Source organism: Notolepis coatsorum, assembly GCF_963971535.1.
Source record: "Notolepis coatsorum genome assembly, contig: SCAFFOLD_1911, whole genome shotgun sequence".
NCBI classification, from domain to species: domain Eukaryota; kingdom Metazoa; phylum Chordata; class Actinopteri; order Aulopiformes; family Paralepididae; genus Notolepis; species Notolepis coatsorum.
Genome location: NW_028169357.1, coordinates 1 through 22,500, shown reverse-complemented (window position 1 = coordinate 22,500; position 22,500 = coordinate 1). Strand labels below are relative to the sequence as shown.

The 22,500-nt window shown below is 43.5% G+C and overlaps 1 protein-coding gene across 1 annotated transcript in view; it reads left to right on the top strand.

Annotated features, from left to right (window-relative positions):
* Positions 1 to 22,495, top strand: part of LOC311248731 (calcium uptake protein 3, mitochondrial-like) — a gene marked incomplete at its 3' end in the record, with an annotated part of 33,014 nt that extends 10,519 nt beyond the window's left edge. The window contains exons 5-7 of the mRNA XM_084339564.1: positions 11,443 to 11,537; positions 15,457 to 15,628; positions 22,415 to 22,495. Coding sequence (XP_084195690.1) covers positions 11,443 to 11,537; positions 15,457 to 15,628; positions 22,415 to 22,495 — 348 coding nt within the window. The remainder of the gene's footprint in view (positions 1 to 11,442; positions 11,538 to 15,456; positions 15,629 to 22,414) is intronic.
* Positions 22,496 to 22,500: the final 5 nt, after the last annotated feature.

The following is a 22,500-nucleotide window of genomic DNA, read 5'->3' as shown; positions in this document are numbered from 1 at the left end:
CTGAAAAAAGGCACACATTATTAAAAGATCGATCTACTTCTAATGAAACAATTTGATACAGATTATTTTCAATATTTGTTCCCAGCCCTACTCCATACTCTTCCATCCCTCATCCTTCACCCATCTCTTTATTCAGATTACTCCTCCCTCCCTCATCCTTCATTCATCTCTTTATTCAGATTGCTCCTCCCTCCCTCATCCTTCACTCATCTCTTTATTCAGATTACTCCTCCCTCCCTCATCCTTCACCCATCTCTTTATTCAGATTACTCCTCCCTCCCTCATCCTTCACCCATCTCTTTATTCAGATTACTCCTCCATCCCTCATCCTTCACTCATCTCTTTATTCAGATTACTCCTCCCTCCCTCATCCTTCACTCATCTCTTTATTCAGATTACTCCTCCCTCCCTCATCCTTCACTCATCTCTTTATTCAGATTACTCCTCCCTCCCTCATCCTTCACCCATCTCTTTATTCAGATTACTCCTCCCTCCCTCATTCTTCACTCTTCTCTTTATTCAGATTACTCCTCCCTCCCTCATCCTTCACTCATCTCTTTATTCAGATTACTCCTCCCTCCCTCATCCTTCACTCATCTCTTTATTCAGATTACTCCTCCCTCCCTCATCCTTCACTCATCTCTTTATTCAGATTACTCCTCCCTCCCTCATCCTTCACTCATCTCTCTAGACCTGGAGGACATAAGGACCATGGTCCTCATGCTCGAATGGACTCACAAGAAAGTTACCAACAAATGTTTTCGTAACTCCACTTACGAACTTCTCTGGTCGATTTTGGCATGATCAGACGATTTCTTTTCGGAGATAAACGTTTTTAATCATTTCAACTTTGTGTCTGTAGCAGTGACACTAGGTGTATAGATTCCACAAGATATACATTCATATTTGATATCCAAATGTCCATGTTTTCCAAATGTTCCCTGTTATAATAACCTGTTTTGTTTCTCTTTACCTTTTGTGTTAACTGTCCTCCGTCATTCAGCCTTTCTGATATGATGTGTATGTGTATCTGTGCGTCTTTGTTGTGGCTTCAGCTTTGTCCAGTGGTCAAATCATCCTCAATTACACCTTAAAAAGGGAAACCGCTGAATTAGAAGACAATAGATTCAGAACACATACAAATCAGCATGATCATATAGTACCACAAACATTTAAAATCATCTTGAATCTCATACGCTTTGAATCACCTTTGTTGAAGTAGGTCTAGTTAAAAAGTCTATCAAGTTTATCAATTATTTAATTTTTTTTTTTTATTTAAACATTTGTGGTCTGGCTAAATCATTTCACTGCTGGCTTGTAAGCTTGCTTAATGACCAATATCAGTTAAATAACTGAATTGTAAGCTAACTGCTATTAGTGTACTAGCTACCATTACAAAACAATGATTGTTAATAGGTAAAGCTAACATACCGCTTACAGACTAGCTGCCAAAAAGCTCACTCCATGGTAATGATTAATAACGGGTGAAGCTAATCTGCTGCTAACAGGCTAGCTGCCTAATAACAGGCTATGTGCCGCTGTAGCATCAAGCTAGTATAGCTAATTGCAGGCTAGCGACTCGCGGAAGCTAAGATGGTGATAATGATAGTGCAGGGTAATGGAGATGACCTTGTATTTACACAGGGGAGGGAGAGAGAGGAGTGAAAGAGGGGAAGTGGTGGGAGGAGAGGATGGGAAGCTGGCAGACAGAAAGTATGATGGACAAAATAAGTAGAGGAAGATGGGACAAGAAAGAAACACAGGACGACCGTTGTCTCGTTTTGGGACGAGATGATTTATTTCAGATTGTTTCGAGGATTTCCTCTTGTGCTCAACAAGTGCAGGAATCTGCCATTTTCCAAGATACTACAAGAACTGTCTGGAAAAAAGTAGTAATATCTTGCCCCATATAGGCAGGTCGTGTCTTTTTCACTCTGAAGAGAACCGATTTGAAGACTTTGAATACAAGATTGAATAACATGCCATTGGGGTGACGGTTGTTGTTAAGATGATTTAGTACTTTTTTGCGATGTAGAGGAAAGGCAGGGTAATAAAACGTGTGATTAAACAACAGGAATACAACAGTCAGAGTGAGAGAGAGAGAGAGAGACAGAGAGAGAGAGAGAGAGATGCACATTTAGGGGAAAGGAGCAGAGAGATGTTGAACACTTTTGTCTACGTACTTGACTTCTATTTTATACTTACTATACTTATTTTATACTTATCTATTTTTATCTAGCACAATCTCTGGAGCAAAACAGAAAGAAGCATTTTATATATAAAAGTATTCTGTACTTCTGTATGACAACTAATAAAGAAACTTGAAACTTGTGAGAGAGAGATGCACATTTAGGGGAAAGGATCAGAAAGAGAGAGAGAGAGAGGGAGAGAGAGAGAGAGAGAGAGAGAGAGCGAGAGAGAGAGGAGAGAGCCACACTTAGGGGAAAGGAGCAGAGAGAGAGATGCACATTTAGGGGAAAGGAACAGAGACACAGAGAGAGAGACAGAGAGAGAGAGAGAGACAGAGAGAGAGAGAGAGAGAGAGAGAGGCACATTTAGGGAATACGAGAGAGGTGGGGGGAGGGTGTGTTGGGGGAGAGCTGTGCGAGAGAGGGAGGGCACATTTAGAGGAATGACTAAAAGGGGAAGAAGACGTATTTTAGAGAGCGAGAGAGAGAGGTGACGATGTGTTTACTTAACAGGTTAGTCACCAGCACCCCCCTCTCTGTTTCTGTCTGGGGAAGGAGGGGCTGACCGACAAGCAGAGAGGGAGGGAGGGAGAGAGCGAGAAGGAATGACGATCACCATTACCTCACCGTGTGTTTGTCTGAGTAGCAGGCACTGACAGCCAGGACACAGGTGAGAAGAAGGGAGGAACAGAGGGAATAGGAAGGATACAGATAGGAGGAGTGAGCGACATTATAGGCTTCTATGTTGGACTGGAATCGAGGCTATACCCGGGGGGTGGGACACATCTTAAAAAAGGGACGTCTAGTCGCCTAGTTTTGGAGATATCTGACTGGTTTGTGGCTCAAAGCACCAAAGAAATACATTTGACAAATTTGAAGCAAAGTTCTCTTTCAGGAAATCATGACCTGGTGATGCACAGACACTGCTGTTTCACTCGACCTAAACCCCCCGTACAACAGGATGGATAGACGGTGAACTACTTTTTTTCACTTGTTTTGAGAGAGAGAGAGAGAGAGAGAGAGAGAGAGAGAGAGAGAGAGAGAGAGAGACAGAGAGAGAAATGTCTTCGTAACTCCACTTACGAACTTCTCGGGCCGATTTTGGCATGATCGAACGGTTTCTTTTCGGAGATCAAAGTTTTGAATCATTTCAACTTTGTGTTTGTAACCTATACACTAGGTGTATAGATTCCACCAGAGTGAGTCACTGTGGTAGGTTTGTATCTGTGGTCTGACAGTTTGTCTGACTCACTAAATGCCTACAATAAGTACTTCCTCCAAAGTAAGAGAGAGAGAGAGAGAGGGCGAGAGAGAGAGAGAGAGAGAGGGGGGGGGGGGGGAGATGAGGGGGCAGACGGCATTTAGTGTTTACATCAGTAATCACTGTTTTTTACCCTCCGCTTCAAGATCAAAGGTTACAAACAGTCCTAACATCAGGTATGGGCCCGTGCCTGGTCTGGTTGCCGTGGTGATACAGCAGGTGTGGGCCCGTGCCTGGTCTGGTTGCCGTGGTGATACAGCAGGTGTGGGCCCGTGCCTGGTCTGGTTGCCGTGGTGATACAGCAGGTGTGGGCCCGTGCCTGGTCTGGTCGCCGTGGAGATACAGCAGGTGTGGGCCCGTGCCTGGTCTGGTCGCCGTGGAGATACAGCAGGTGTGGGCCCGTGCCTGGTCTGGTCGGCGTGGAGATACAGCAGGTGTGGGCCCGTGCCTGGTCGCCGTGGTAACCATTACATCATGGAGGTGATGATGGCCTTGCTCTGATGTTTTGGAGCTTCCAGGAACCTCAAGCTGTTGGTTTATGACCTCTGCCAGGAGGGATACTTAATTGAGTTGAGTTGAGTAGTGCCCCTCCCCCCTCTGCCCAGGGGCAGTACGCATGAATTAACCTACTTACTAAGTAAGTAACCTCGTTCCCAGTTTTATCTCCTCCGTGAGATAAAGCCTGGTAAAGAACTACCGCTGAAAGTGTCTGTGGGGTAGAATTTCCGGTGTATGTACTTCCCCTGGAAGCTGCCTCCCTGAACGGATCAAACTTTTCCCGAATCCTGTCGGCAAACAAGCTAGAACGTCCCGGTCATGTAGTAAATTCTTCAGGCAAAGCCATTGCAGTGGCTTGCACTTCACACGTTTCTATAATTGTTTTGTAGCCGGTACTTCCTGTACTTCCGTTTACACACTTTAGGAGGCATATCTTTACCAGCCTACTAAGTACGTAAGTAACTACCTACTAAGTACAATTGACAGAGTTGAGCTCACACTATCATCCAGAGGCAACTTAGCAAAGTACATTGTTTATTACTCCAATCTTATTTCAAACACAGATAAATACGCAATCACATGATCAGAAACAACCTGTTGTGTGTAGTGCCGTGTATTAGCTAGTTTTCACTATTCAGGTCAACAGGTCGGCGCAATAACTGCAACAATAGATACGGTCAACATTTGTGAACCCACCGGCAATTGCAAGCAACTTGGCAATAAGCAAGTGCAAGGGACAAGATATACTGTCAGGATTAAGGGTTTGGTTGTTGTTGTTCTTCAGTATTATGAATATAGAGAGAGAGAGGGGGATGAGGAAAACACTGACAGAGGAGGGGCGTGAAAGAGGCAGTGTTGACACCGTGACCTGGATGTTGGATGTTGTCTCGAAGATGTCTGGGACGTTGTCTGAAATGCTCATGTGTCATAAAGAGATACCAATGCGTATAGTGTGTCACTTTTAACATAAAAGAGACACTCTTAACCATCATTTGTCTCTAATCAGAGACCTGGTGGCCGCAGTCTGAATCAGTGTGGTGAATAGGGAGGTGTAGTGTGACGTCACTTTAGTTTCCCGCGCGGTCCACCCGTATAGGGATTTATCATTAGGAACATGTATTATCGGCTATTGTAATAATTCTCTGCCTCGTGAACATTGACAAGCTTTCCATTTTTTGCACAAAATGAGTTCCCTTCTATCACTACCATTATTGTTTAAGCATTTTTGGTTGAAATAAAGGTAGTTGTAATGTTTTAAATTTGTCATTAAAAAAGAACTACACTTACCAGTAGAACGCCTGTCGCTCAGTGCTGTCGCCGTCAGCAGCGCCAGAGAGAAGTGTAGTTCCTCAGTGAACGGAAACATAAACGTTATTTTGCTACCATTACGATTAATTGTGACTTTTTTCACGTTGAGCTACAGATTGTGGATGAATACACACAGAAAGGTACACCATGCAAATGTTCATGCTTTATGTGTTTTAAACGAGACGATTTAGAAATGGATCCATTGGAAATACATGGCGATTTCAAGAGGGGTGGACCACACGGGAAACAGCAATGACGTAACCACTACACCTCCCTATTGGGAACCTTTTGCTCTCTGCTGGGAGTGTTTGTCTGTGAGGTAAATGGTTTGCTAATGACAAGACGGTGAAATGAATCACACAGAGACAGGATACCAGAGTGAATCAGATAGTTTGGAGCTGTTTTGTCTTGAGTTTAATCTTCGTTTTGTCCCTGTATCAGACGCTTAATGATAAGACACTGTCAGGTGAATCAGACAGGTTCATGTTGGGAGATTTGGTGGCCTGAGGGTTCAGTTTTCGACTGTGTGTCTCCAAATTAGACTTACCGTCGTACAGTAGGTTTCCAAGCCATTTACATCTGACATCTGATATAGACCTTTTTGCACCTTGTTGCCTTGGGCCCCCAAAAGTTTAGGGATGGCTCTGTGTGTTACCATGACCTGGGTGCGTGTATCCTTTCGGCAACTAACGTTACCTTCCGCGTTGCTCTGATTGGCCAGCGATCTACGCTCGTTTCGCCCCTACGCCGGTGCGAGCGCGCGCATGCACATGAGCCGCGATAATGCCCTCACGCCCACGCAGGTTTTTGTTTTTGCCCCCACACGCCCACACGCTCGCACACAGAGGGAGGGGAGCCTATGGTCACAAGTTCAAATCACTCTTAGTTAAATAAAAAAAAAATAATTACGTTTAATTAATTTATCATCTCTCTATATTAACGTAACTAGCTATTCATATCAATCGAAATAACGTTCATCTCTATATTAACGTAACTAGCTATTCATATCAATTGAAATAACGTATTGTATCTCTCTATATTAACGTGATTCCATCAACACATAGGTAATATGCTCTTGCGCGTGACGCGACTTTGGGCTTCATTATTCAGCCACAGTGTTGATGGAATCACGTTAACACTTTGATTGCCTAAGGCTAAATTCATGATATACTGTACCATAGGTTGCCAGCTCTATTTGTCTATGGATAAGTACCCCTTCTTTGCAGGGCTATAACTTTTTAAATTCTATTGCTACATTGCCATTATTAGGGCCCATTCAAAGTCCTATATGTATTGTTCATTGTGTAGCAACGTTAAACTTTTTCATTCACATATTCATAGTAAAATATGGTCTAATGTATAAGTATGTTTTCATCTCTTTCTGCAGCTTTCTCCAGAACGTGATCTATAGCCCCAAATGCATTATATTGATGATGAAATACAGTTTGATGGCAATCGGCGCGATATAAAAAATTTCAATTGGACGTACTTCTAGAAGTTTCTACGTATCATCTGATATTGACCGGATGGGCGGGGGATCGTTTATAATTCCGTGGGCAGCGTTATATCATTCATCTAGTGTGGGTCATATGTTCATCAGAGCAGTTTATATCGAACACGTTCAAAAATAACGCTGAATCTTACCGTATCTTCCTCGTGCCGTTGGACGATCAGCGTGGTGTAGACCATTTTCGATTATGGGATGTTTATCCAGATGAACCATTTTCAGGTTGTATAATACTATATACGTCCAAATAACGTTGTTTATTGAGTTAGGGCGAGCGATTGATCATCCAGTGTGTTGAGATGGAGTCCGGCTACCGATCGCGAGTGCCCGGAGCACATAGGATGAGCACTTCCTGTTTGGCGAGCCCCTCCCTCTTGGCCGATCTGCCGATCGGCCACCAGATGGCGCTCTCGAACCGTTAAACAGTTGATGGGAGTTCACCAGTACATCTCAGGGCTCCGGAAAGAAAATATGATTTCGATCACAGATTTTTGAAATATTGATATCAAAGACGAGTTACGGCGTCTTCGGCAACTTGAGCATGGCGGGGAAGGACGCCTAAAAACGTCTTCCGGCAGCCAAAGTGTTAATATAGAGAGATGAAAACAATACAATACGTTATTTCAATTGATATGAATAGCTAGTTACGTTAATATAGAGAGATGAACGTTATTTCGATTGATATGAATAGCTAGTTACGTTAATATAGAGAGATGATAAATTAATTAAACGTAAACGTTTAAACGAGTTGAGCTAAGTGCGTCGATGTTAAAACTGAGTGACGAATGCATAATTTACACTTGTGCCAATTGCATGCGTTTGTCTAAGTATTATTATTCTAAGTATTATTATTATTATTATCTACCGGCGTGGCGGCAAAACCTGCATTATTATTATTATTAAAACATGCGTGTGTGAGTGTGTGGGCGTGTGGGGGCAAAAACAAAATGCGCATGCGCGCGCTACTGGCGTAGGGGCGAAACGAGCGTAGATCGCTGGCCAATCAGAGCAACGCGGAAGGAAACGTTAGTTGCCGAAAGGATACACGCGACCTGGGTGTTACCAGTTATACAGTACTGAACTAGAATAGAATAGAATAGAATAGAAATACTTGAATCATCCCGAGGGAAATTTGACACTACAAATCGCTCACATTAAACATTTAGACAGAACAAAGTCACGAATAAGAATAACAAAACAAATTGCCTAAGAATAAGAATAGAATAAAATATACAGTAAAAAAGACACAGTAAAAATATACAGAAGTCTACAGTAAGTGTAATATTGTTTTTTTGTAAAGTGTTGTTTTAAAAGTAAAAGTCCAGGAAGATGGTAACTGTCACATTGTGCTCAGTGATGCAGTGAGGCACAGTGATGCATTGTCAAGTCTGATGGCTGGCGGAATGAAGGACTTCCTGTGCCGTTCAGTGCTACATCTTGGGAGTGTTAGCCTAGCACTGAACATGCTCCTCCTGTCAGCCAAGTCTGTGTATATCGGGGTGGGAGGGGTTTTCCCTGATGGCCTGGAGCTTAGCAAGGCTCCTCCTCTCCGCCACCACCGCTAGAGAGTCCAGCTCCACCCCAACCACGCTACTGGCCTTCCTGACCAGCTTAACTATAGTCATTGTTCACCAGTTACTTGGCGTGGGCCAAGGAGGACATTTCTGTTTTTTTTAAGAGATTGGTTCAAAACCAGCTGCAACTTTCAGCTCCACTGCTTTGGCTAAACGCTTGCTAGGTCTCAGGCAGAAACAGCCCGCTCCACTTGCTCTCCTCTCCCAGTATGACATACAAAGTGCCCCCCCCCCCCCCCCCCATTATCTCAGCAGCTCCATTATTATTATTTGTTCATTTCTCACAGGGACACGTTTTCACACTGTTTGACTCCAAACAGTAACATATATTTACTAGAAGAATCTGTGTTATTCTTCAAATGGAACCAACATTCTCTTCTTTTCTTTTCTTTTTTTGGGGGGGGGGGGGGGGGGGGGGGTCTTTCTTTATATTGCGATATTTCCCTCCTGTGCCACGACGGTGGAGTGTAGGATTTTAATCTTGAGGTAGAACCACGCGTATCATATGGCATCATGGTGGTAATGATGATGATAATGGACATGGCACAATTGCTCCTCATAATTTGTTTGCCCAATCTGATGCCTGTTTTTTTACCTCAGCATGGCACTGGATTGTACAATGGGGTGTGGCTGGGCGGGGCATGGCGGGGGGGAGAGAGTTGGGTTGATTGGTCTCTTCCTGCCCTGGTACTGGCTGGGTCCTTTGGTCACTAAACACCTTTTTCTGAGCTAAGCATGAGCAACACACACACACACACACACACACACCACAACACCATGCTCCATCTTTTCCAGAGGCTGAGCACCTAATCTCCTGATCACTAACTAAACACACTCACCTAACCTCCTGATCACTAACTAAACACACTCACCTCCTGATCACTAACTAAACACACTCACCTAACCTCCTGATCACTAACTAAACACACTCACCTCCTGATCACTAACTAAACACACTCACCAGAGAGGGTTGGACGAAGGGACGTGTACAGAGAGAGAGAGAGAGAGATCTGAGAAGGACAGAGAAGCAGAATGAAAAGAACACAAACGCCCAGCTTTTCACAAACACAACCCGTCATTATGTTGCATTGACGGAAAAAGGTGGAAGAGACTCATTTGTGTTGATGTTGTTCCTTGTGTTGTTGCTTGTGTTGTTCCTTGTGTTGTTCCTTGTGTTGTTCCTTGTGTTGTTCCTTGTGTTGTTGCTTGTGTTGTTCCTTGTGTTGTTCCTTGTGTTGTTCCTTGTGTTGTTCCGTGTGTTGTTCCTTGTGTTGTTCCTTGTGTTGTTCCTTGTGTTGTTCCTTGTGTTGTTCCGTGTGTTGTTCCTTGTGTTGTTCCTTGTGTTGTTCCTTGTGTTGTTCCTTGTGTTGTTCCTTGTGTTGTTCCTTGTGTTGTTCCTCGTGTTGTTGCTTGTGTTGTTCCTTGTGTTGCTGCTTGTGTTGCTGCTTGTGTTGTTCCTTGTGTTGTTCCTTGTGTTGTTCCTTGTGTTGCTGCTTGTGTTGTTCCTCGTGTTGTTGCTTGTGTTGTTCCTTGTGTTGTTCCTTGTGTTGTTCCTTGTGTTCCTTGTGTTGTTCCTTGTGTTGTTCCTTGTGTTCCTTGTGTTGTTCCTTGTGTTGTTCCTTGTGTTGTTCCTTGTGTTGTTCCTTGTGTTGTTCCTTGTGTTGTTTGTGATGTTTCATTGATGTTCGTCTGTGTGGCATTTGCGCAGAAATGCATGGGATGTGATTATTTTTACACGTCTGTCTGTCTGTCTGTCTGTCTGTCTGTCTGTCTGTCTGTCTGTCTGTCTGTCTGTCTGCCTGTCTGTCTGTCTGTCTGTCTGTCTGTCTGTCTGTCTGTCAGCTTACTGTTTTGTATGTGTCCGCCTGCTGAATTCTCGCTCCTCCTCGTTCTCCTCTATCTCTTTTTCTACATCCATTACATTCTTCTTTCTATTTCCGTATGGCTCGTCGTGTTCCACAGCTCTGTGTCTCGCCTGTGTGCTGCTGTCTGTATTGGTCTGTAGTACTGGTCTGTTCCTTTATGCTGCCATAGTAACACTCCTCCTTACCAGTCTGGACCATATGGAGGGCCTGATCTGATAATATGCACACGATTTGGATAGATATCATATTTTATATTTATATATATTTATCAAAGAGCTTAGACAAGGACGGATGATCTGTAGGGACTGTGTTCATGGCAAGAAGTGACTGTGAAGTTTCTGATGTCCAGGTCAGAAAAATACCTCCTCAACGACCACTAGTCCTGCATAAAGCTGTGATATGTCTAGCTTGATGTTAGACGTGGTAAAGTCTGATATGTCTAGGGGTAAAAGTCTGTTTTTTTCATAAAGCTTTGAAATGTCTAGCTTGACGTTAGAAGTAGTAAAGTCTGTATTTTCGTATAGCTTTGTAGTGGGGGTGAAAGGTAGATCACGGTTGCAAACTATAGCTGCAGGTTACAGCAGTTGCATGTGATTCCCTAGTTTGGCCCCTGCACACCACTAGAGGGTGCTATCATACAATGGCAGCCTGTAGCTGTTTGGGGGCTAGGCTCAGTGCTAGTCACTACTAGTCATACATGCTTGAATGCCAGGGAGCCCAGTGTTCCCAAGTCAGTAGTCATAAATCTTCCAGTCACAACTTGCCATGATGACGCCTAAGTTAAGTTGCTGATAAGATTAATGATGACTTTAAATGTTTAGCTTTGAATCACTGATATTCAAGGAGGAAACATTTTCATTCAACTTTGCATCTGCGGATCTACAAACAATCCTCTTGGTTTAAGCTATCAATATTAATTGATGACAATTTGACTTAAGAGATTTGACCGATGCCATATTGCCGCCTAGACTGGTATCTTCAGTGTCACAAGGGCCGCCGACTGTTTGTCCAAGCTGATTGGTTGATTGTTTGATTGACAGCTTGTAGTTTGCTCTCCTTTATGCACGTTCTGCACACGTGCAGTAGGAATCTGCTTCCTGGCTGGCCTGACACCGGTGGCTGCCATGTTGGATTGATGATGGACTCCTCCCACCCACTCTTCCTCCAGTCACAACGCCTGTATCACACCTGTCAGTCACTGATCAGTTCTCTCTCTCTCCCCCTATCTGACCAATGACAGCGAGCGGATGAGAACATGATGATCGACACCACCCTATTGGTCCACTTCTTTGGCAAGAAAGGGAAGGCGGAGCTAACATTTGATGACTTCTACAGGTAATGTTGCTGTGTGGTTAACCCGATGACACGGAAAATACATAAATGTATCGACTACAAGGCTGGGCTTTCTTGCTTTCTGAAGCACACTGTACACTCATTCAGCCAATCAGCCGTAGCCCCACCCCCACCCATATAGGGAGGTGTAGTGTGACGTCACTTTAGTTTCCCGCGAGGTCCACCCGTATAGGGATTTATCATTGGGAAAATGTATCATCAGCTATTAGCCTATTGTAATAATTCTGCCTCATGAACATTGGCAAGCTTTCCATTTTTGCACAAAATTAGTTCCCTTCTATCACTAACATTATTGTTTGAGCATTTTTGGTTGAAATAAAGTTAGTTATAACGTTTTTAATTTGTTGTTAAAAAAAGAACTACACTTACCAGTAGAACACCTGTTGTTCAGTGCTGTCGCCTAATACAGCCAGGAGTCTACTCTGTGGTGACGTCAGTCAGCACTGCAGCGCCAAAGTGAAGTGTAGTTCCTCAGTGAACGAAAACATAAACGTTATTTACGATTAATTGCGAATGTTTTCATGCTGAGCTATAGATTGTGGATGAATACACACAGAAAGGTACACCATGCCAATGTTCATGCTTTGTTTGTTTTAAACGAGATGATTTAGAAATGGTTCCATTGGAAATACATGGCGATTTCAAGAGGGGTGGACCGCGCGGGAAACACCAATGACGTAACCACTACACCTCCCTATTTGAGCCTGAATCGATCATACGATGGCTGGAGAAATGGGTGTATAGCTGAAGAACAGCTGGCTGGACAGCAGGTTCACCAGGATGACTGAGTCTTTAAAGGGTTGTCCTCTCTGAATCCTGTCTGGACATGTGATAATCAGACATAAAACATAGCATTGTCTCGAGAATACCAACCGGAGGAGAGCAGACCTCTAGTGAACTGCAGACCTCTAGTGAACTACAGACCTTTAGTGAACTGTAGACCTCTAGTGAACTACAGACCTCTAGTGAACTGTAGACCTCTAGTGAACTACAGACCTCTAGTGAACTATAGACCTCTAGTGAACTACAGACCTCTAGTGAACTATAGACCTCTAGTGAACTACAGACCTCTAGTGAACTACAGACCTCTAGTGAACTACAGAACTCTAGTGAACTGTAGACCTCTAGTGAACTACAGACCTCTAGTGAACTACAGAACTCTAGTGAACTACAGACCTCTAGTGAACTACAGACCTCTAGTGAACTACAGACCTCTAGTGAACTACAGAACTCTAGTGAACTACAGACCTCTAGTGAACTACAGACCTCTAGTGAACTACAGACCTCTAGTGAACTACAGACCTCTAGTGAACTGTAGACTTCTAGTGAACTGTAGACCTCTAGTGAACTACAGACCTCTAGTGAACTACAGACCTCTAGTGAACTACAGACCTCTAGTGAACTGTAGACCTCTAGTGAACTACAGACCTCTAGTGAACTGTAGACCTCTAGTGAACTACAGACCTCTAGTGAACTACTGACCTCTAGTGAACTACAGACCTCTAGTGAACTACAGACCTCTAGTGAACTACAGACCTCTAGTGAACTACAGACCTCTAGTGAACTGTAGACCTCTAGTGAACTGCAGACCTCTAGTGAACTGTAGACCTCTAGTGAACTGTAGACCTCTAGTGAACTGTAGACCTCTAGTGAACTGTAGACCTCTAGTGAACTACAGACCTCTAGTGAACTGTAGACCTCTAGTGAACTACAGACCTCTAGTGAACTACAGACCTCTAGTGAACTGTAGACCTATAGTGAACTACATACCTCTAGTGAACTGTAGACCTCTAGTGAACTACAGACCTCTAGTGAACTGTAGACCTCTAGTGAACTGTAGACCTCTAGTGAACTGCAGACCTCTAGTGAACTGTAGACCTCTAGTGAACTGTAGACCTCTAGTGAACTGTAGACCTCTAGTGAACTGTAGACCTCTAGTGAACTACAGACCTCTAGTGAACTGTAGACCTCTAGTGAACTGTAGACCTCTAGTGAACTGTAGACCTCTAGTGAACTACAGACCTCTAGTGAACTGTAGACCTCTAGTGAACTATAGACCTCTAGTGAACTACAGACCTCTAGTGAACTGTAGACCTCTAGTGAACTGTAGACCTCTAGTGAACTGTAGACCTCTAGTGAACTGTAGACCTCTAGTGAACTGTAGACCTCTAGTGAACTGTAGACCTCTAGTGAACTGTAGACCTCTAGTGAACTGTAGACCTCTAGTGAACTGTAGACCTCTAGTGAACTACAGACCTCTAGTGAACTATAGACGTCTAGTGAACTACAGACCTCTAGTGAACTACAGACCTCTAGTGAACTGTAGACCTCTAGTGAACTGTAGACCTCTAGTGAACTGTAGACCTCTAGTGAACTACAGACCTCTAGTGAACTACAGACCTCTAGTGAACTGTAGACCTCTAGTGAACTATAGACCTCTAGTGAACTACAGACCTCTAGTGAACTGTAGACCTCTAGTGAACTACAGACCTCTAGTGAACTGCAGACCTCTAGTGAACTGTAGACCTCTAGTGAACTGTAGACCTCTAGTGAACTGTAGACCTCTAGTGAACTGTAGACCTCTAGTGAACTGTAGACCTCTAGTGAACTGTAGACCTCTAGTGAACTGTAGACCTCTAGTGAACTGTAGACCTCTAGTGAACTACAGACCTCTAGTGAACTATAGACGTCTAGTGAACTACAGACCTCTAGTGAACTACAGACCTCTAGTGAACTGTAGACCTCTAGTGAACTGCAGACCTCTAGTGAACTGTAGACCTCTAGTGAACTGTAGACCTCTAGTGAACTGTAGACCTCTAGTGAACTGTAGACCTCTAGTGAACTGTAGACCTCTAGTGAACTACAGACCTCTAGTGAACTACAGACCTCTAGTGAACTGTAGACCTCTAGTGAACTATAGACCTCTAGTGAACTGTAGACCTCTAGTGAACTACAGACCTCTAGTGAACTGTAGACCTCTAGTGAACTGTAGACCTCTAGTGAACTACAGACCTCTAGTGAACTATAGACCTCTAGTGAACTGCAGACCTCTAGTGAACTACAGACCTCTAGTGAACTATAGATGCTGTTTCCTGAACTATTTTAAACTGTAGTAGAACCAACTCAAGGAAAGTAGAAGAAATAGTTGAGAATACTTCAGTAGAGGTCTGCCCTCCTCCGTTGTCACTCACTAGTTTTGAATATACCTCACATATTATACAAAACCTCTATTCTTCTATTACTTATTTACCTCCTTCTCTCTTTATCCCCCCTCTCTCTCCCTCCTTCTCTGTCTATCCCTCACTCACTATCTCTCTCCCTCCATCCCTCTCTCCCTCATCCCTCCCTCTCCATCTCTATCTCTTTATCTCTCTCCTTCCCTCTCCCCTCTCTCTCCCTATCTCCCTCTCTTTCTCCCTCCCTCTCTCTCCCCATCTCCATCCTTCTCTCTTTCTTTCTCCCTATCTTTCTTCTCTCCCTTCTCCCCCTCTCTCTCTCTTGCTATATATTTCTCTCTCTATCTATCTTCCCCCATCTCTCTTGTTCTCTCTCTCCCTCTCTCCCTCTCCCACTATCTCTCTCTCCTGTCCCCCCTCTCTCTCTCTCCCTCTCCCCTCTCTCTCTCTCTCTCTCTCTCTCTCTCTCTCTCTCTCTCTCTCTCTCTCTCCCCCCCTCTCTCCCCCCCCCCTCTCTCTCCCCCTCCTCTCTCTCTCTCTCCCCCCCTCTCTCTCCCCCTCCTCTCTCCCTCTCTCTCTCCCCCCTCCCCCCTCTCTCTCTCCCCCTCTCCCCCTCTCCCCCCCTCTCTTTTCTCTCTCTCTCTCTCTCTCTCTCTCTCTCTCTCTCTCTCTCTCTCTCTCTCTCTCTCTCTCTCTCTCTCTCTCTCTCTCTCTCTCTCTCTCAGGTTTATGGATAACCTGCAGACGGAGCTCTTGGAGATAGAGTTCCTCACCTACTCTAAAGGAATGACCACCATCAGCGAGGAGGACTTTGCCAGGATCCTGCTGCGTTTCACCAACGTGGAGAACGTCAGCGCCTACCTGGAGAACGTGCGCCAGTGTATACCGGACGACAAGGTAGAGACACATCATATACGTGTAATGAAACACAAGTACATGCAATAGCAACTGGGGTACATAAGAACATTTTGAAAGATTGAAAATAGAGCTGATGACGGATCCATTTGAGGTATGGGGGGGGGGGGCGACGTAGAGAGGATCGCATCCTCCCGGCCATCACCACGGGACGTCCACCACTCCGGTCATCACCACGAGACATCCACTCACAGGGAGACAGGGAGACGGGGACAGTCGTTAGTGATGGGCGGACATAGCAATAGATACACGTAGTAAGCATATATGTGAATAATCAATAATAATAATAATAATAATTATTATTATTATGATTAATAAAATGTCTGTACAGCAATGGTGTTTACTTCTATTCTGTGTACTGTATTCGACAGTCAATGCAATGGCTAGTTAGCACAGTTTTTGAGGCTATAAGGTCATCTCTGTAAGTCTCTGTGTAAGCAGTGGTGCAGTGGTGATTTCACAAGGGGTTGCACTGTGTTTTAATGACGCCCACGTGCATGCGCGCTCCCGTGCGCGCACCTGCTCCCGCCCATGCGCATAAATGTTCCTTCGCTAAAATAAAGACGATGCCTAATTGCCTCTAGGAATGGAATGTAACACTTCATTCATGTTGAATGGTCCAACTGTAGTGTTTGAACACACCAGGACGACCTGAGCTATTGTTATGCAAAGTAGCCAGGTGGGTACTTGGCGCAGAGTCGAGTGGAACGCATTCTTGTGTGCATGCGCGTGCTCCTGCTCAAAGAGGTGGAGCGGCGTGCAACCCCGTCCCATGACCTAGGGCTGGGCGATATCACGATAACGATAAATATTGCGATATATTTTAATAATCGATATCGAATATCGAAATTAAAAAAATATCGAAAAACCGTTTTTTTTTTTTATGTTTTTTTTTTTTGTGACCTGCAACAGGGCAGTTTTAAAACCAGAGACAGTGGACAGACTTGTCTTTCTTGCCTGCAACTTAAAGTAATGGCTTTGCTTGTCCAAATGACAATACTGACCAAATTGAGATTTATTTTTCTCTTGTCCATTTATTTGGTTTGCTTTCTAATTTAAAATACAGTTGAAACCGTCTGTACACGATAGGTGCTAGCAGAGCTAGACTCCAGTCACGAGTCACGGTGCACATGTGCGGTGGTTTGTCCACCAAAAAAGCGCGAAAAGATGGAAAATAAACTAGCAGAGCCAGAACTGTTCAACTCCCCTGGAGCCACAGCCAGCAGAGAAGCCGGTTTACTTTCGCTTTTAAACCAGCTGCAGCCTGAGAACTGGAATGTGAGGGGATGTAACACTAAAGATGGCGGCAACGACAAAGAATTGCTGCAAAATAAACATACATCTGTTGTTAATTTTTTTTTTATATATATATACTTATAACAATTCGATAATTATCGATATCGAGAAATATGATAACATTATCATATCGTTATCGCGATATGATTTTTTTCCATATCGCCAGCCCTACCATGCCCACTGCATCACTGTCTGTACGTCTCGTCTGTACGTCTCTGAAAGTCGCCCCGTGTGTCTCATGTTGTGTCTGGTCCTCGTGCCACCATCATGCTTCTGTTTCTGTCCCTTCCTTCCTTCCCTTCCTTCCTTCCCGCCTTTTCACGCTATACAAGAAGCAGGAGGTTGGTCCCTCCTCCACCGGACACATTCACACATCTATTCATGTGCTTGTTTGACTTTATTTGTGTATTTAGTAGTAGGGGTGTAATGGTACGGAAAAACCACGGTTCGCTACGTACCTCGTTTTGAAGCCACGGTTCGGTACGATTTTGTGGCTTTCCATGTTCCACTCGGGGGGGGTGATGTAGTGTGCAGTTACTGTTAAGTAGGGCTGTCGACGAATATTCTATATTAAAATGAATAATGGACTTGTAAGTCAATTGCGAAAATGTATATTAATTGGGAAAAGAAAGAGCCCCCGGCTGTCTTCCTCTCCACCTCCGGGCCTGAATGCGCTGCATGACGGACAGGAGAGACACGCGATGTCACCCTGATTGAGCTGAAGAACATGCCAGTAGTAACAACAACCCCAATCCCCAGTTTTTTACAGTGTACTTGTGATCCAAACCATCCAACACATTGACTGAACGGCTAATAAATGAGGCCACAAAGCAATGAATGAATGCTAGAATGATAACTGGAACATCTGGAACATCGTGTAAAATATACATTTGCTCTCATTAATGACAATACTGTGTCATACAGTATCATGGATTATCTGATGTATGGGGGGGGCGACAGTGGCTCGGGAGGTAGAGCAGTCGTCTGGCAATCCGGAGGTTCCCGGTTTGATTCCCGCTCCTCCCGGGCAGCGTGTCGATGTATCCTTGAGCAAGACACTATTTAAATGTTTTGTCTATTATCTTTTTCCCCCGCCTTTTTCCGATTTTTTCTCCCATCCCACTGTTAGTCGTTATGCCAATTCCCAACCCCCTTCCTGGTTGTTGCGCACTTTCCCCTACTGTTGGTCCCGAGAGGCCGGAGACTGTCGCATGCTTTCCTCCGACGCATGTGCAGCCAGCCGGCAGCCAGCCTGGCAGCGCAGATTCTCACCGGGAGAGTGTAACGTGTGGGAGGCCACACTACCTCTCACCAGATCCTACCCTCGCTGAGCAGGCGCCCCGACCGAACTGTAGGGGTCGCTGTCCACAACGCCCAGGACCCACCCACGGCTTCCCTCCCCCTAACTCAGCCAAACGAGTTAGTATAGCGATCAGCCCAAGCCAAGGCAATGCTGACTCTCCGGGAGTCGAGACCGCAGCCTCTTGCATTGGTGACGAGCACAATCTCCGCTACGCCACCTGACCGCGTGAGCAAGACACTTAACCCCTAATTGCTCCAGATGAGCAGGTGGCACCTTGCATGGTTGCCTCCGCCGTCGGTGTGTGAATGTGTGATTGAATGGGTGAGTGAATGTGTGAGTGAATGGTAAAACGTGAGTAACAAATTGTAAAGCGCTTTGGACAAAAGCGCTATATAAAAAATCAGCCATTTACCATGTATTGAAGCATGATAGATGGTTATCATGTATTGAAGCATGATATATGTTGTCGTGGATGATCTTGTGTATTGAAGCATGATGGATGTTATCATGGATTATCTCGTGTATTGAAGCATGATGGATGTTATCATGGATTATCTTGTGTATTGAAGCATGACGGATGTTATCATGGATTATCTCGTGTATTGAAGCATGATAGATGTTATCATGGATTATCTCGTGTATTGAAGCATGATGGATGTTATCATGGATTATCTTGTGTATTGAAGCATGATAGATGTTATCATGTATTGAAGTATGATGGATGTGAAATGCATTCTGGGTTACTTGGCACATCCATCCGATGGATTTCTCCAATTTCAGGAAAAGAAGGCTGCATCTCTCTGTGTTTGAAGGAGCCTTGCGCCGCTGTGACGCATGATGCATGCAGTCTTTCCAATGCAGCCTTCGAGTGGATTACAACCCCTGAACTGAGACACAGCTACTATGTGGGATTTGCTAACATTTTGTAAATTGGAATACAGATGTGTTTTTACAGCATTACCAGCATAACCAAACATTTTAGAGATTTGGGCTAGATCCACAAAGAATGGATTGCACGGAGCAAGTTGCAACCTTACTTACAATTCATTATTAATTGAAAATGGGGGACCCTGATGTAAACAAGACGAAAGTCTTTCTCTGGTCTGCATCCCCTTAACAATTGTGTGTATTGAGCCGTACTGTACTGTACCCATTCTGCAATCTGTTCATTAAAGTTAATTAAACTATCTTCCATTAGTTGGATGTATGGCCTCTGCAAGGTTGTGTGCAGCCATTTGTTTTTGTAACATCTGCTACATCTGTCCCACGTGTTCTTTACAGCTCACAGTTGTTAGTTCTGCCCCTCTTGACTGTGACAAAAAGGTTTTGAACAAACTTAATGTCATAGCTTGTATTTGATGATATTCTTCTTTGTTATTTACTTAAAATGGTTTGATCATTGATTGATGGAGTAATATGGGGTTCTGATCAACTAAAATTATTTGTTAAAATAACATAAGCTAACATATATTTTTACATCTATGCAAATGCATATGCAATATGTATAACTTGAATAAGTAATAAATACAGAAACAACATGTTTAACAATATGTAAATGAGTAGCTACATTTATTTTACATTACATTAACATTTATACGGTCTTTGGCCCTTTGAGGGCAACCATAATGCTGATGTGGCCCTCTGTGAAAATTTGTTTGACACCCCTGTCCTAGAGGGTCTGCTGTACCAACGGGAGACTCGGTTGATGAAATATGAATTCAGATCGCTAATGAAAAAATCAAACGACAATTCACGTCGTCGGCACTCAACGGGGGGCATGATAAGACGACAATACACGTCGTCGGCACTCAAAGTGTTAATTTATTGCGTAATTTCAAACGTGGAATTAAGGAATATCAAAATAAAAGCACACGTTGTTGAACTTGATCGTGCATATTTATTAGAAAATTTTATTACAGCACTATGTTATCAATACACATTTATAAAACATCAAAATATGTTGCCAGAACATAAAAAAAATTATTCTTTTCTTTACTTGCCAATGTCACCTACCCGCGACCCCAATTTGGGTCGCGACCCAGAGTTGAGAACCACTGAACTAGATAATGGAAACATGTCTCCATTGTTCACTTTAAACACTGTTGTATGCTCTATGCCAATCACATCATTACAGTACATATCACATGGGCTGCAACTAGGGAGGCACTGCTGTTACTCAATAGTATAGACTTAGACCATCAGTTTGATTTGAGATACAGGTCTAATCCATTAGTGATCTAACGTGCTTCTATCTGTTTAAAATGATTTGAGATACAGGTCTAATCCATTAGAGTGATCTAATGTGCTTCTATCTGTTTAAAATGCAGCAGACCATGTCACTTTGCTTTCAGATCCAGATTCAGATAATTTTATTGTCACAGCCTTTTTTAAATGTAGGGCCTACATACATTCAGAGAAATGTGAGATGCTTGTTTTTTTCCTGGCTCCTCAACCTCCTCGAAGTAGATTTGTAGACAACAATATACAACAATCTATACAAACTATACAATACAAAAACTGTGGATAAATTAAATAAATAAAAAGATTCAAAGGTAAATAGCACCAGTGTGTGTGTGGTAAGCAGGGGTGTAAAAAGTACCAAGAAATTATACTTAAGTGAAAGTATGGGTACCGTCTCAAAATCGTACTCAAGTAAAAGTCAGAGTATAGGCTAAAAACACACTTGAGTAAAAGTAAAAAAGTGTCTACTTTTAAATGTACTTAAGCACTAAAAAGTTAAAGTAAAAACCTTTTTTCTGACTGTCTATTCTTCTGGTAGCAGGTGTTTAATCAAAGATCCCCGCTTTCTAGTCTTGCACAAGGACCAATCAGCATGGGTATGGGCGGGTTCATTTTCCATTGATGGGGATTTGATTGGCTGTTTTTAAATAAAGAGCGGCCGCGGGATTAATAACGTTAACGTTAGTTCGGCCAGAGAAACAAATATACTAATTCAAATTGTTGGACCTGCGACATTTGTACTTTGTAGGTCTGCATTTTAAATGTAAGGAGTAAAAAGTATGTTTTTTTTTCTTCTGAAATGTAATTGAGTAAAAGTACAAGTATACAAACCTAATAATACTCGAGTAAAGTACAAATCCCCAAAAACAGTACTTAAGTATTGTAACAAAGTACAATTACTCAAGTACTTTACGCCCCTGGTAGTAAGTCACTTAAGGTGCTTTTGTGTGCGTCTGCTCATGTGATAATGTAGAGTCTGTCAGTCAGTAGTCTGTTTGCCCGGTGGAAGTAGCTGTTCAGCGTTCTTTTGGATGTGGACCTGAGACTGCGGTACCGTCTGCGGTACTGTGTGGCTGGGGTCCTTAATCTCTCAGGTTGCACATGTTTCTTGGTATCAGATCTCTTAATGGAAACCTGGTATCAGCCTGTTATCCGACACCAATATTGGTATCAGTGCGTCCTTATTAGGGAGGTGTAGTGGTTACGTCATTGTTGTTTCCGGCCGGTCCACCTCGCTTGAAATTGCAACGGTGTACCTTTCTGTGTATTCATCCACAATCTATAGCTCAACATGAAACAATTAGCAATTCATTGTAAAATTATTACGTATAATTAAATTTCAACGAAAAAGGCTTAAACAATAATGTTAGTGATAGAAGGGAACTCATTGTGTGCAAAAAATGGAAAGCTTGCCAATGTCCATGAGGCAGAATTATTACAATAGCCGATAATACATTTTCCCAATGATAAATCCCTATACGGGTGGAACGCGCAGGAAACTAAAGTGACGTCAGACTACACCTCCCTGTAGCAGCCTGTGGCACGTCCATGTCAAAACGGCTTGGGCACCCCTGCCTATATGCCCTCTGGATGAAAGCCTGCTTATTATGTCCTCTGGATGAAAGCCTGCCTATATGCCCTCTGGATGAAAGCCTGCCTATATTATGCCCTCTGGATGAAAGCCTGCCTATATGCCCTCTGGATGAAAGCCTGCCTATATGCCCTCTGGATGAAAGCCTGCCTATATGCCCTCTGGATGAAAGCCTGCCTATATGCCCTCTGGATGAAAGTTTTGCCCCCAAATACCCACTGCAACAATTTTCAGACGTCCCCCAGAGATCTGCATTTTCATGAATAATCTTCCCACGAGTATTAAAAACTGTGACAGATATATAATACAACTGATGTGTCCCTGTTGGTGTTTTCAGGGGATCACCTTTGATGAGTTCCGATCCTTCTTCCAGTTCCTTAACAACCTGGAGGACTTTGCCATCGCCATGCAGATGTACAACTT